The sequence below is a fragment of the Prionailurus viverrinus genome, chromosome C1 (assembly GCF_022837055.1).
Source record: "Prionailurus viverrinus isolate Anna chromosome C1, UM_Priviv_1.0, whole genome shotgun sequence".
NCBI lineage: Eukaryota > Metazoa > Chordata > Mammalia > Carnivora > Felidae > Prionailurus > Prionailurus viverrinus.
This window is the reverse complement of record NC_062568.1, coordinates 50,574,855-50,591,265: the sequence shown is the minus strand read 5'-3', so window position 1 is coordinate 50,591,265 and position 16,411 is coordinate 50,574,855. Positions and strand designations below refer to the sequence as shown.

Below are 16,411 nucleotides of genomic sequence, written 5' to 3'. Positions count from 1 at the left end.
CCCTCAGAGGTTTTAAAGAAATCATTCATTGCAACATTGTTAGTGATCTAAACCACAGAAAAATATGTCTATCTGACTTTGTATTCCATCTTATTTTCCTGAACTTGACTTTGACTCCATCTAAATTCCAGGTAGCCACCTTGTAAACTATGTTAGGAGTAAGTAGACAGGTTCCTAAGACTAAAACCATACATACAACTGCTGAAGTTCCCTTGAGTGTGCTTCCTATGTAACAAGGGCCACCTGAACAGGAAAGTGAACACACACAATTTCACTGAGATTGTCGTGGCTAGCTGTTAACTCGTAAGTAGGCATTGACTTCATTTAATCCTCAATGCTTTTAAGGTGCTAATCTGGAGAAGGGTCTGTTTTGTTTCATTTGCCAGTATCATCATTATATGAACATGGTTCTACCTAATCATACTTGCCATAATTTGGATTGACTGTCTTTTATTGCCATCCCTGCCCCTCCCTGCCCAGTTCTAACATATTTTTATTTCTGATTTTTCTTAGACCTTGCACACTGCCAGTCAAACCTTGTGGAACTTAGCAAACTCCTGCAAAATTTGGAAATACTTCAGAGAACCCAGTCAGCACCTAACTTTACTGACATGCAGGTAAACATTACCAAAAGGACTTTAAGTCATTAACACAGAATTTTTACTGGATTGTTCTATGAATATATAAGGTAACATTTAAAAGGAAATGACTAATACAGTACAAATTAATCTATATTCTGGAGTTATTCTAATATTTTTGAATTCATGGTGTCATTGTGTTAAGATATCTATTTTGACATCTTAATGTATATTTTATATCTAAGTACAAACTCATAGAAGAAATAAATATGTGAATTATTCTTCCATGTTTGTGTCACATTAGAAATGATAGCTTTGAAGATACAACTTAGTCTCAGAATTACTGCCATTTTTTTTATGTAGGAAAAAAATGCTAAAGATCTGTAATCCCGTTTTCCTTTTGTATAGCAGACAGATATATTTTATGATCAAGTTCTTATCTCTGCTTTTTATGCCCACTGTGCGTCAGATAGGACTTTCTCTCCTGGCTGGTTTGCTTTAGGGTGGCTAACAAGGATTCTTTACTAACATGCTATGCTCTCTTTGTCTATATCTGTATCATCTGTGTGAACTTAATAATACTTTGTTGCTTTTTAACTATTTGTGTAATGTAGGCTAACTGTGTAGATATTTCAAAGAAAGACAAGCGGGTCACAAGACGATGGAGAACAAAAAGTGTCAGCAAAGATACAAAAATACAACTGCAGGTACAGACTTTTCCTTCATTCATATTTTTATATGATTTTAAGGTGTTAGTCTTTATATATCAATTCATAGAAGTTAAGAAGTTTAAAGCAGCTGAAATGCTTTAAAGCCAGGGCTTTACAGACTGAGTTATACTATCTAAAATAGCGAGAAATCTATTCATCTTACTCTGGAATAAGTGAAAATAATTTAAAAGAAAGGTTAAAATGATTTAATAGGACTACAAAATGCCATTTTCCTTCTCACTTATGGCCTTTGAATCATTAAAATGTAATTTAACAAAAAATTACCTTAAAAATCTAGGCTAAAAATCCAGTGTGTTGTAATGAGCACTCATTTATATACACTTGATCTTAAAAGAGCCTTTTATGTATTAGCTTTATCCAAAATTTTATGTATCAATGAAAAAGGATGAGGTCTGCAAAAGATTGGAAGTCAACAAACTCAGGCTCTAGTGTAATCACTGTGATTTCCTGGCAGTGTAATCTCGTGCATTTCTATTAAATTTTCTAGGTTTCCATTTGCTCCCGGGGAAGGTGATGGAGTTAACTTAATTATCTCTGAATTCCTTTTCAACTCTAAAATTCTATGATTTGTCAAACAGAGGTATTATTTGACGATCAACAATCACTTTTAAAATCTGAATCATGAAAGTCTTAATGACTCATGATAAATTTACTTGAAATTTATTGTAAATAAGTTATTTATTTGAATGAGTTGTTTAAAGTTTTTCAAGTAAGAACATCTTATGTTATTGCATCGAAGTGATATGAAATATGGTAAATGCCTAAAACCTCTTGTGTCATAATCATATTATTTTCAGATCTTTAAACTAGAATGTTTACTATTCTGATCCTAGCTATATATTATCTAAAAAACTCTTGCCCCAACAATCAAAATCAGACTTAGGATTTTGCTTTTCTTTTTATTACACCATAAATCAATTTTTGGTGTATTCTAAATATGCTTTTTTTTTTTCAGTATATGAAATTTATTGTCAAATTGGTTTCCATACAACACCCAGTGCTCATCCCAAAAGGTGCCCTCCTCAATACCCATCACCCACCCTCCCCTCCCTCCCATCCCCCACAAATATTCTAATAAAAGGTAAAAGGAACTGCTTTCCAGAAATCTTCAGTGTCTTATGAGTGAACAATAATTCTTTAATTCTGACCATATTGATATTCTTTGTGTTGTGTGTAAGTAACAAACTCTTTGGTGCTTTGCTTGCTAATAGGATATATTTGAAAATAAATTTTCACAAGCACTAAAGATTCATGGTTTTTTTAGTTAGACTGTCCACATTCTAGGAACACAATTTATTGTGTTCCTTTATTCAGTATGTTTTTGTGTGTTTTCTATTCAGAACGTTAATACTGTAGAAGACATATGTGCCAGATGACTTCACCAAAAATTTACCTCAAATTGCTTTTGGCAGTTTCATTTGCTTTGAGCACGTGATTGTCTAGTTTTGTGGGGCTTTTTAAAACATGTCATCTATGGTTCTCATAGCCAAGAAAGAAAGAACCATTATAAAAATAATTGAAGAAGGCCGCATCATATGAACATATACATTTGTAGACAGATGTTGTTTCGATCTCGTTTTTATGAGGTACGCCATTGAACACATTGCTGTTCACAGCCATTGCCTTGAAGAGGCTAGCTGGTCCTCAGAGAGTCTGAGCAGGATGCCCGTGGCTGCCCTGCCGTGGCCGTGAGGCTCACTGTGATCCCTATATCTCTCGGTTTTTCCTGGAGGAAACAGAATGCAACTCTGAATAGCCCTTCTAGTCACAGACTGTGCTTTTCTGTATGAGGAGAGTTTATGAAGATGTTTTTGAGTCATCGGAAGTAATTGGTCAAAAAACAGGAAAATATTCTTCATTCGTACTTCCGCCGCATATTGGGGTAGTTTGCTTTTAAATGTTTATTTATGCTTTGTTTCTGTTTTGCCAAAGAGTAACAAAATGGCCCTTGTGATTCCAGTTCAATTATTTTTGAGGGAAACTGAAACCACTTCATTCCCACACTCAAAGAAAACGTTAAACTTTCAAAAGTAGAAGATTCAGTTCTGACTCCAAGTGGAAATCACTAGGCCTGGAGGTGGCAGTGAGCTATTTATTACTCCCAGAGAAACCCTGCGCTCAGTTAGATTGGTAAAACAAAACGTATTGTAGAGTGAATGCTGCAGAATTTGGGACTGTCCCTGCACCTGTGCTGCTTACCCAAACCAGCAGGCCTTCTAGCCGCCCTTAGGATGCTCATTATTTTTTTTTAAATTATTTTTCACATTTATTTATTTTTGAGAGACAGAGAGAGGCAGAGCATGAGCAGGGGAGGAGGGAGAGAGAGAGAGAGAGATACAGAATCCGAAGCAGGCTCCAGGCTCTGGCCGTTTGTTTGCACAGAGCCTGACGCGGGGCTCAACCCCACGAACTGCGAGACCGTGACCTGAGCCAAAGTCGGATGCTCAACCAACTGAGCCACCCAGGCGCCCCTGGGTGCTCATTCTTTATTAACAGGAAGTTACTTGGAAGTTTCTCCAACATACACACTTGGCTAGGAAACCATAAAATTAGCCAGGGATGCCTATGACCAATGTAAATGTCTTTACTCGTCATTGTTTTGCTTACAGAAAGACATAGCATTTATCTTTATTTAGTGGATGAAACATACCTACCACCTTCTCCCACCCTAGTACACAGGTTGTTCCCTCCTTGATCACAGGAGCCGAGGGCAAGTGTTTATTTTGAGCCCACCGTCATCTCCCTTCTTGAACCACTTTCTCTGTGTCGTGGTGGCAGCCAATGTGAGAGGCTTTGTAGGGAGTGGCTCGTTTTTCAACCCCTCTGTTGTTTGTAACTTGTGGTGCACCAGCCCTTTGTGGAGGAACCTCGACGGCCTGGTGGTGGTAATGGTGCTTGTTGTCACTGCTGCTGTTGTTATTGGTACTGTCGCACTGACCTTTGTATTCAGCATTCTGCAGTAGTTGTTGTTTTGAAATGATTATAAGACAGGTCATTTAGAAAACTGACCTCGGGAAAGTAGCAGTGAAGAACGTGTTACACTGTATGTTTGGGATCTTATTCTTCACATAGGTTAGGTTGTGCTATTGATTTGAATATGAAGGTTAAATGTTGGATCTGCATGGCCGTATTTCTACTAGAAGCTGTTGAGAAGCTAGCCTCAGAAATCCTTCATGTGATTCATCGAAGGCATTTTTTCTGGAAGGCTCTGTGGAGATTACCTTTTAGAAAAAGGACTTTCTCCCAAACTTCAGGTTTCGGGTTCTAATAAAAATCTCATTATAACCATCACACCGTAACAGTTTGGCTGTTTTCAATGAGGTAGAGGAGGGTGAGAAGGGACTGGTTTGTGAAGGGTTGCCACAGACCCGAGAGCTGCTGGGTTTCCTGCATGACTAATCGCACAAATTAATACCAGATCCCTAGTTGTTGGAGAGAATGAGGACTAGCAGGAAGCATGGAAAGTAGCAGATAAAGGATCTGTTGTCATTCATATGTAGCTGTCCTAGACCTCACAGGTGCTCAAATTATACTGAAGGGTAAAAATGAGTTCTTCCTCCTTTTACTTACTACATGAAAGATGAAGGGGTTCTGTGTAGAAAACTTTTTGTGGAAAGCACATTATACAGGCATATGTGTATCCAATAAACATACACGTAATGCATGCAGAAGATTTATGAACGTGGAAGAGAAATGGGAATGTCACGTGGAAACTTCGAAGAGGATTAGAGAGATAAAAATTTAAAATGTTTTTCTGTTGTTCCAAAAAGGCTTAAGCAGTCATACTGCTTTTCCTTAATCTGCACTGTTAGGTGGTATTAAGTCCCTCTCGGGTCACTGGAATTGAAATGACCGCTCACAATCACGAAGAGTGAGGGTCTGTCAGATGGATGCAGACTTGAGTGGTTAGAAGGAAATATCATTCTCCCATAATCCTGGCCACCAAAAAGAGACAGAGAAGAAAGCTCCGGTATTCTTCTACTAGTTTATGCATAGATGCACATCACTAAATGAAACCCATGCTTTCCGGTTTCCATAGTTGATTTTTGTAAGCACTGTGCCAACACACTGAGGACGTTGAGTGTTGTGTTGTGTTGTTTGTTTGTTTTTTCTCTGTGCTGTGGGGACTGGCTTCCTCCTTGAAAAATTCTCCAACCTGAAAATCCCAACACCATTCCTAATGTTGAATCCCAGTGAGCTTTCTAGTAGGGGAATAAATGGGAAGCTGAAGATTCCTGGTACCCTTGCTTGTGTACTTTTCCTCCCAGTAAGGAACAAAAAAAAATTCTGCCTGGCTGACGGGAGACTCCCATTACAACTTGTTGGTTTTGGCCTTTGCACATTATTTATTTAATCATTTTTCCTGAACTTAGGTTCATCTTTGCTTCCATTGATTGGAAATGCCGTTGGTTTCATACAACGTGACATTGCATGGGTAAAACAATATGCGCATTTATTTTACCGTAAAATCACAAGCTGTTCATCACTTCATAATTTCCCATATCCCTTTGGGGTGGGGTTATATTCAGCAACTAGACTTAAACGTTGAGGGGTTCTGCAATGAAAACAACGAACTTTGGGGAGCCTGGGTGGCTCAGTCCGTTGAGCGTCCAACTTCGGCTCAGGTCATGATCTCGCGGTTTGTGAGCTCGAGCCCCGTGTCGGGCTCTAGCTTGGAGCCTGGAGCCTGCTTCAGATTCTGTCTCCCTCTCTCTCTCTCTGCCCCTCCTCCACTTGCGCTCTGTCTCTCTCTGTCTCTCAAAAATGAATAAATTAAAAAAAAAACCAACAAAAAACTTTTCTCACAGCATTACGAATGCCCCTTCGAGCACTTGTCAGGGCTACGATTTAGGACAAGTCAACTCCACTTAAAAACTCTCCCTTTCCCTTGTCCGATTATCTCTCACCCTCCTGTATCCTGTCCTCTCCTCCCCCGCCACCGTGTCTTCCCCTCCCCGCTCCCCGTGTCCTCCTCCCCGCCCCCCGCCTCCCCGCGTGGCCTCTCCTCCCTCCTCTTCTCTCATTCACTGTCAGGAAGGGCCATCTGCGAAGGGCCAGTTCAGCACCACTCGGCGCCGGCAGAGGCTAGCGGCAGCAGTGGCTACAACAGTGAGTGGATTTCAATCTCAAGTGGACATTTAATAAGAATGAGAAACTGCCCAAGCGTCACCTTCCCTGTCCCAGTGGTGCCCCTTCTGTGTAGCCGCATCAACTGTAACCCACTCCCGTGCTGGCCTAGCTTTTGCATGCTCTCTGGCTGTCTCTGCATGGCAGGTGTTGCACATGGGTATTCGTGTTTGCGATGGAAAACTACTCCCTGATCCAGTTCTTCAACTGTCCGTGTAAGAAACCATGTAAATTCGAGGTTGCAAAACTGAGTAACCTGTTACTGATACAGAATTTCCTAAAATGATATTGTTATCTATCTATCTACTTATTTATATATTTTTTTATTTTTTATTTTTTGGTCATACTGATATCAGAACCCCTGCTAACTGATTTCTGTTTTTCTAAGAAAAGTCATGTTACTACAGACATAAATTGTGCTTTTTTTTGTAGCATTGTGACTATTTGAAAAGGATGTGAGAATAAAGAAAAGAGAGGGTAAGAAAAGGTGAATTTTGATGTCATTTCTAAATGGCTACCCAAATTACACCTAGCGAGGGAAAATTGTTTTCTGGAAAGATTATTGAGCTGAAAATCAGAAAATACAGTGTGGAAAGGAGAAAACTACAAAGTTAAATAGTGCTTAATGTACATATATAGAGACAGGTTGGTTTGTTTTGGTTTTAAGAGAAAATACGATGGGTATTAGGAGGATAGAGTAAGTATTGAAACAGATAAGGCAAATAACCAAAATTTTAAATTGAGTAGAAGCTGTTTAGAATAGTGAATGGTGCATTCTGAATAGAAAATAGACTATGTAAATACAAGAACCCTTTGCTGGATAAAAGCAGATCATAATATTTGCTTACTCCTGACATCCTGTCAACTTTTTAAAATACAGAATACTGAGTTCATAGCAATCATGGATGTTAGGTTTTTCTGGCTATTAGGTAATATTTTCTGAATTAACAATAGTCTTGCCCTTGCTGATGGTGGAATATACTTGAAGGCTAGAATTGCTGAAAAACATGAAAAGGTTTTGGTTGCATTGTAAGAGACTGGATACTCATGCAAGGATTGTTGGGTTTCTATTTTTGATTAATAACTGATTCCTGCCTTATATCTGGGTGCTTAGCTGGATCTTTTGAGAGATAGAATTGCTTTTGATTATGAAATGAACCAGTGGCTTGGAGTTTATCAGGGAATTGATTCTTAAACTCAGTTTTGTGAACATTTAAACAAATCAGTGAAACTGATATATGATTAATCTGTATCTTATGCATGTATGCATAATATGTGACACCATAACAGATTATTACAATAGAAAAATGTAAAATTAGGTAAGTAGTTCTTAATCTTTCATTTATAAAATTCAGAAATCCAGATGATTTTCAAAGAGAGAACAGTACCTCAGTATGGAAAGGAAAGGTCAGTCCTCTTGTGAAAATACCTGTGGTTCCTTAAATAATGTCCTTCAAGAATGCATACAGGGAAGTGATTGTGTTTCTACTGTGTTCATCTTTCTAACTGCAGATATATATATATATATATATATATATATATATATATATATATATATATATATATATAGTGAGTATAAGAAAATTGGGATTAGAACCTATTTAAATAGAATGGGAAACAGAAAAGAAAAAGCTTTTAAAAGCAGAGAGTATTAACACCCACCTCTCAGGGTAGCAGTGACCACAGAAGTTAAGAATAACTTCCAATAATTCCAAGCATCAAATGACAAAAGCTGGCGGCATTTAGTAATTATTCAGAAATAAAGGGAGGAAATAGTTACTCTAAACCTTGTAGGATTTATAGCTTTGACTCCATAGCAAAGTATAACACCATCTAGCGGGAACTTCAGCTTGCTCCCTTGGCCCCTTCATTTATATATCAAGTGATCCGATGCTGGTGACTCTTAGTGTTCTTCCGAATTCCCTGTCTTCCCTCTTCCCAGCACTAACTCATCCTATACATTTTGAGCGTGTCCTATTTTACCTAGAATTCTTCCAAATGACTCCTAGCTACTTACTCTCCCTCAGAGAGAAAGAGACCCATTCAAGTGTGTGGGGCCGCTGAGATTGCTCCCAAAGAAAAGTATACCCAAAGGAGATGTTTCAGAGATGTATTCTTGTCGGTTCCCAACACTGGAACTTGAAATGGTTCACTTATCACATCAGCCAGACCCAATAGAACAGGAGTTTGGGAAAAGAGACACACCGGCCCCTCCCCTCAGAAGAACACCGAAGGCCCCCAATGCGATCGGTTCTCCACCCGAGGCTCCCTGTACGTGTGAGGCAGAGGAAGGACAGCAGGACACTTTCCACATTTGCTCCATCAGTTGTATATGCTTAGGATCTTAGACCTGCTTTTGTGTCTTCCTTTCCTCAGTCATGTTTACCATTGCTGTCGTTCCGCTATCGGTCATTTCTCTTTTAACTTCTTTACAGACAGGTGTTCAAAGTACCTCCTAACACCCCCATTCCAAACTGCAGTTAGCTGGTACCAGAATGTTCCAGGATCAGGCTTCTTCCCCAGCACAGGATCTCAGGGAAGGCTTGGACTTCTTTCCTGAGCAGGGTGTAAAGTCCGCAGCCAGCACTGAGGATTCTAGGGCACAGACCATGAGACCTGTCGACAGCTCCCATCCCAGCCATCACTGACAGAAGACCTAGCTACCACTTCAGTTTCTGAATCCCATAATACTCAAATTGATGAACACAAAACTGAAGGGGCTGAAGAGGCATTCAGTTAGAGTTAGATTAATACATCTCCATTTGTATTCTCAATTTCACGTCATGAATGCTTCAGTTAAAATGTCCATTCCATATACTACTTTTAACAAAAAGAGTACCAATATAAACATTTTCAGCCAGAAGTATATAAAAATTAGGTTCAGTTTCCCAGGGAACTGTCTGATTGCAGTTGGAATGGAGCATTTTGAGTGTTTTTCCCTGGGGGCTATATACAAGATCATTTTTACTGTTTGCTTTTTAGGTTTTTCTGTTTGTTTCATTTTGACTGCCTAAGTTACCAATTTAAACTTCCATTATGTTCAAGAAAATAAATGTGTAATGTGTTTTTCTTCTCAGCATATTATTCCAACTTTTAATAGACAGGCCATTATCTCAGGGACAAGTCTGAGCCCTCACTGGAATGTCTGGGCCTTTATTGCATTGTGGCCTCCACTGGCCTCCCTGCCTCCCCTCCTACTTCATGCCAGTCCTTGGAGTGTTGAGGGCACCTGGATGCAAACAGAACCCTTTCCTATGATCTCAATGCGTTTCATTCTCCATCACCAAACACCACCATTTCTTTTTCTTAAGCGCTCTTCTAGATCTTTGTGTCCGGAAACCATCTCCTTAAATCTGAACACTCCCCGGTCTACCCATTTGCTCAAGTCACAGTTTCTCCCCATGACTTGCTGATCTCCACCAGCCTTCCCATGGATTCTCTGTGTCCCTCCCAGAGGGCTATGGGCTTACTGCTCTTTCTGGATTTAGCATCCTCACAGTTAAGGTCAGAAATGCCCTTCATCTATCTTCGAATATTCTTCTACATCCTTTAGAGACATCCCCAAAAGACCTCAGTCATTATCACAGAGTTACCTACACAGGTTTCTAGCACATTATGGAACCCAAGGATTCCATTTTCTCAAATGGCTTCTCTGCCACTTTTATGTCTCTTCTCTGGAATAACAGGAATTCTGATCCTGCCGAGATAAACCAGTTGTAGATGTGTCCCAACCCAGTGTAGCCAAGGTCCCCATGAAGGACAAAGTAGAGCTACTTGGTAATTCCAGGTACCAGATGCTTTGGATATCATATATGAACGTGCTTAGCTTAGCTGAGTTTAGGGAGAAAGCTTCATGCCCACTTCCTTCCCCAGTAAGTTTTGGATATCCTTTGAGATAATAACTCCTTGCCACTGCCATGGCAAAGCTACATGCAAAGGACCCCCTCCAGTCCCAGCTGCCCTCACACCGGGCCACAGACTGCTGTTCAGCCTAGGTTTTTTGGTTTGCTCCTTGTCTTCCATTTATCTTCTGTATCCTCAGTACACATGCACATGCTCCTTTTCCCGTCCTCTCCTCCTTTTTTTCTGTCTCACGCTCTCCATCTCTCCCTCCCTCCCTACCCCTCCCCCACTGTCTCTCATTTTCTGTCAAGAACTTTAAAGCTAAATCAAAATGTGAAAAAAAGGAAGTGGCTCTGATATACATATACATCAGACAAGCATATTTCCTGTTAGCTAGAAGGTGTGAACTACCCCTTAATTTATATAAAATTCAGCTCTTGGAGGAGTCTAAAGAATGATTCTTGAAGACATCTGAATGAACATCTGTGCAGTAAGAATTAGGGGAGATTACTGGTGATCTGATTTACGGTAGGAATTGGTATTCTCATTTTCTAAGAATGTTTGGCCTATGGCATTTGTAATAGTCAGGTATAACCTTCCAGAAGGAGAGGGAAAGGTGCTTTGCCCCCACCCATCAGAAGACTAGCCCAGATCAGCATGAGCAAGAAAGTACCTCTAGCCATTTGGGAAAATCTATAGTAATATGACTTTTTTTACTTAATGTTTTTCAATATTGGCCAGTTCGTAAGCCACATTCATATGTGTAACAGTGTTGTATGTGACAAAGGGAAACTACAGTAATTTATTTCACTTACAAATATATTTGTAATAAATCAATTTCACTTACAAATATATTTTATATATAATATATATTTCACTTACGAACATATTTTAATAAATCAATTTCAAATGTATTTGTGTCCCTTTAAGCCATTATTGTATTTACTATTAAACTTATTTATGTTTTGTCTGATGGCCACGGAGCAAGTAAATCTTTCTGTCTAGGTGCCTCTTCAATTTTTACCTGTTCTGTAAGCTCCTGTTCCGGGCCCAGAAACAAGTGAGCATAAAAAGCCCCGTGACACGAGTACCCAGACCTTGTAAGAGAGTTCAGGCTACTGTTTCCTGCCAGCAATTTTTTAGACACAACTGTATCGATGCCTGTCCTTCCTGTCATTCTGTAGCCCTCTCTCCCTGTAACGGGGAGAGGCCAGTGAGTCCACGGGCAGTACCACCTCAACCATGGGGAGTGAGGCTCTTTCCCACCGCAGCCACCTGCAAATTAAATGAGTCCTGAGTGTCTCTGCGTGTATCGTTGGAGAGGAATCTAGTATTTTGAAGAAGGGAAGAGATCTTTCCTGTGTAAGAGAATGTGGAACATGTACGGTTGCTCTTTTCTAACTGGTGTCTTGCCCTCTCAGGTCCCTTTCAGTGCTACCATGTCGCCAGTTCGCTTGCATTCCTCCAACCCCAACCTGTGTGCAGATATCGAGTTTCAGACTCCCCCTAGTCACCTCACAGACCCTCTGGAAAGCTCAACGGATTATACAAAGCTTCAAGAAGAATTTTGTCTAATTGCACAGAAAGGTAACAACAAACATAACGTGCCCTTTATAGAAGCTCTCTTCTTTGGTGAGAGATTGCCATTTACTCTCTCATCCTTGCCTAGGTGGTCATGGTAGAAAGATTAAATAGTGCATATACTGATTGGAGTTCTATATAAAGAATGCAGTGGGGTATCATGCCTGCCTCTTGGGAGTACACGCATCATAGGTTTACAGTTTTGACTGAACAAAGAAAAGTGTCATGAGTGGGGAGAAAAAGGAGGAAAGACAGCAAGTTTTTCTAGGTAGGCCACCAGGACGCTACTACTCAGCATCTTTTTTTCGGTGTCTTTTAGTTATCATTTCATACCTACTTGTGGGTTATCCTCACTTAGCAAGGAGCTCTGTTGGAATCTTTCTTTTCCTTTATTAAATAACACTCATGGATTGTACCTTACAGTCTATAGTTCAGGCAGGGCTCGGGTAGGCAGTTCTTTTGTGCCATATGGCATTGCCTGGGCTCAGTGGTATTTGGCTGGAGTCTGGATTGGGCTGAAAAGATCCAAGGTGGCTTCCCCTGTGTTCCTGGCATGTTGGAGGGGTGGTTGCAAGGTTGCACATAACTGTGTTCCTCTTTCTCTCCATGGCGGCTCAGGACTCCAAGGGGATAGAATAGATGGGGATAGAAGCTACCAGTCCTGTTCAAGGCCAACTCTGGGATTGGGACAGTCACTTCCACTGCACTCTACTGCTCAGAGCCTCACAGGCCAGTTCAGATTGGAGGGGAGGGGAAGCTGACCCCACCTTAGAGTCACTTTTTTTAATATTAAATTTTCAATAAGGTGCGTTGCATAGGTTCAGTTATTGCCATCAGCCATAGAGAGCAGGGTGTAATAAATAAGAGTCAGGGCAGTAGCTTGTAGGTGGATTGAGCAGTCCTATCTGTGTTTACCAAGAGCCTGGGTTCCAAATTACCACCCTCGCTTTTGCTACAGTATTTAAGTTTCAGTCACTGAAATTCATTTTTTGATCTAAGATAGTGCCTTCCCAGGCGTTGTCTTTTAAAATGCATAATCTCAGGGTGCCTGGGTGGCTCAATCGGTTAAGCATCTGACTCCGGGTTGCAACTCAGGTCAGATCTCATAGTTCATGGGTTCGAGCCCCATGTCAGGCTCTGCACTGATGGTCTAGAGCCTTCTTGGGATTCATTCTCTACCCCCCCCCCCCCCCACCTCTCCTGCCTATGCTCTCTCTCTCTCAAAATAAATAAATAAAACTTAAAAAAAATAAAATGCATAATCTCTTAGAGAAAGATATACATTATGTTGTTTTCAGTCACTAACATCTTACTGTAAATTAATGACATTTATTTACCCTGGGGCTATTGGTAATAGGTGCTAAAATATTTTGAAAATGTGTGCTAAATAGAACATCTCAAGGGCCCAATAATGCCCAAGAGCCTGGTAGCTCAGGAAAAGAAGGGGCATGCACTGAGGGCATCTCTAGGAATGTTGAAGTCCACAAAATTTTATACTGTGAAACTATCAGCAAAGATGTACTATGAGATATTTCTTCAGTTCTATAATCCGGAAACAGTTAAACTAAATCATCTCTCCGCTTTTTTTCTGTAGATTTCCCAATTGCAATTCTGTAAGGCCAACTCTCTTTCACCTGCTATTTTACTCCTGCTATTTTTTTTTAAGTTTATTTATTTTGAGAGAGACAGTTGAGTAGGGGAGGGGCAGAGAAAGAGGGAGAGAAAGAGAGAATCCCAAGCAGGCTCCACACTGTAAACATGGACCCCAAGGCAGGGCTTGAACTCATGAGCCTCAAGATTATGACCTGAGCCAAAACTGAGTTGGATGCTTAACCAACTGAGCCACATAGGTGCCCTATTTGCTAGTATGTTTTTATTACACTTCTGAGCCAGATGCTAATTATGTCAATATTATTTTCTGTATGTAACAGCATAGGATTATGGCCAGTAAAGCCAGTACCTTTTACTTCTAACAGCAGGGGCAGGAGGTGGCTGTAGGAGCAGGTAGAATGAGATAACAAATGTGTGAATTAAGTGTGTATAGCACAGCCTCTAAAAGGAGATGAATAAATTTGAAGATAGCCCCAGGAAAGTTTTGTGTATTCAGTTGCAGTCCTGAGGTTTTCAGGAAATCCAAGTTCAACAGGATTTTAAAGCCCCTGTTGAAACAACATATTTTTTTCTAACTATGCTAGAAAAAAGGGCTTTTCTATGACTACTGGTTGAACTCTTTAGAAAGAATTATGGATTTTGAAGTGTATGAGAGTCTGCTTATAGAACTGCCAGTGGGGTTAATGTATGCCAGCTATCAAGTTAGTAACTTTAAATTGATGATGACTAGAATATGGCACATAAATCAATAGATTTTGAGTCCCTTGTGATCCCACTGTTTTGCCCTCTTAATTCAGGCCAGTGTTTTTTGCTAAGAATTTCCACTTCTTTTAAAAACAACCATTCTTAAACAAGGAAATTCCTATTTTAGAAGACTGCATATTATAGAAACTGTTATTCTAAAGATAGGAGTTGGAAATTCAGCCTTCTTGTATTTCGGAATTAACGACAGCCTCAGATTTTACAAATGTAGGTTATTAGATGTACAGAAATGGGGGGGGAGGAGTTGTTTTTATTATTACATGTATTTTGTGTGGTTTTTTTGGTAGCTGTACTGATATGTTTGACATATAATATTTCATAAGTTTAAGGTATACCTATTGATTTGATACACTTGTATATTACAAAATGATTACCACTGTAGCATCAGCTAACACCTCCATCATGTCACATAATTACCATTTCTTTTTAGTGGGAAAACATTTAAGATCTACTCTCTTAACTTTGAGGTATGAATACAATATTATCAAATATCACCAAACTGGTGTATTTCCAGAACTTATTTCTTTTAAAACTGGAAGTTTTACTCTTTGAAAGCACTTCTCATCAAGGTATTCCTGGCTGAGAGAGTAATTTAAGTATTATTTTCAAGTCCAAATCATTTCCTACCTCGAAGAGAACTAGTCAGGACTTCTAAATCACCCTGTTTTATTTTGGCAGGATTTATAAAATGTTCTTTTTGAGTACCTGCTTTCGGAAATAATTACTGGATAGTTCTAAATGATTTGCATGAGAATTCATTGTACACAGAACTGTTAATATTCTTATCAGCCAGTGCAGAGTAAAACTTATTCCTTTTTCTTCATAGGAATTATAGAATAATTTTTTAAATATCGATATTTAAGAATTAATATCAATTTATTTTGTATCCTGTTTCTAAGTCTTTTCTGGTAGGAAATGCTAGAGTTTCCACCCTGATTAATTACCATTACTGTATTTGTTTTGTGTATTGATATTTTGAAAGATTCCATTGTAAGGCTAACTTGTATTAGACTGTAATGTCATCTTTCCAGACGATGTCTATACATGAGTTAAAGTGCTAAGAAATGTATCATTTTGTATATTCTTTCTGGATGCATTTGATCTTTGTTTCTCACTTTTTCCCCCACCCAGTGCATTCTCTTTTGAAGTCTGCATTTAATAGCATAGCTATAGAGAAGGAGAAGCTTAAGCAAATAGTTTCGGAACAGGATCATAATAAAGGCCACAGCACGCAAGTGGCACGGCTCCGGCAGTCACTGTCTCAGGTAAACGAGGGTGTTTGTTTCACCGTCTTGACACATTCCCCACCCTGTAAGGCAAGGATAAGGGTGGAGGTGGTCCATCATGGATGGCATGTTCAATTGAAAATCCCCTAAGACGTTGCAGTTGCCTGATTAAAATTTTAAATTAAAGCTTAAATTAAACTTTTCTTGCAAAAAAAGTCAAGGTAAGAGCAAAAATCAACCAAACTTGCTTGTAAACATATAATTGCTATTTCAGCTGATTGAATACTTTTTGATGCTTCTCAGTGGCCATTGATAAGGCAGTCCCTGGTTTTAAAAGAAGAATCATGCATTTATACTTGGCTTACTCTTTTTAAAGTATGTTCTAGAATATATTCCATCCAGTGTTCAATAGAACAGAATCTACTAAATCTTCCACACTTACTATTTTTTCTCACTTACACTGCATCTTAATCTGTTGAAAATTACTGATTATTATTACCTTTTGTTTTCTTTTCTGATTTATACTTTTAGGATTTTCTTCCTATCTAACTTATACTCCCTGAAGCTAGACTCCTGTATTTCAAGACATATTGTGCATTATAAAATATATTATTTAATATATTCATTATATATTATTCAATATATATTATATTGATTAATACTAATCAAATCCTTATATATATCAAAGTTGATATTTCTGATAAAAATCCTTTAAAACTGTATGTAACGCTTTTTTACACTGAGCAATTCCTCTGAAATAATTTCTTCGTTCAGTCTATAACTGCACTTTTAAAACATCCTTTGAGATCTCAATGTTGTTATGTGATTTTTGTGTGAGAACTCAGTGTTTATATAAAATATTGTTCACTTCCTGGTGCCTTGGATCAGAGTGAAGGAGCAAGCAAATCCTGGGTAAGTGGTTTTCCATGTGGATCAGCTCCCGCTTGAATAG

At 39.1% G+C, this 16,411-nt stretch overlaps 1 protein-coding gene across 12 annotated transcripts in view; it reads left to right on the top strand.

Moving 5' to 3' along the window:
- Positions 1-16,411, top strand: part of OSBPL6 (oxysterol binding protein like 6) — a 216,115-nt gene that overhangs the window by 164,859 nt on the left and 34,845 nt on the right. For 8 of the 12 annotated variants that reach the window (XM_047872081.1, XM_047872079.1, XM_047872080.1 and 5 more), the window contains 5 exons: positions 514-617; positions 1,193-1,285; positions 6,344-6,418; positions 11,701-11,866; positions 15,365-15,498. In XM_047872081.1, the coding sequence (XP_047728037.1) occupies positions 514-617; positions 1,193-1,285; positions 6,344-6,418; positions 11,701-11,866; positions 15,365-15,498 (572 nt within the window). The remainder of the gene's footprint in view (positions 1-513; positions 618-1,192; positions 1,286-6,343; positions 6,419-11,700; positions 11,867-15,364; positions 15,499-16,411) is intronic. The other 4 variants (XM_047872090.1, XM_047872085.1, XM_047872086.1 and 1 more) reach the window with 3 other exon arrangements.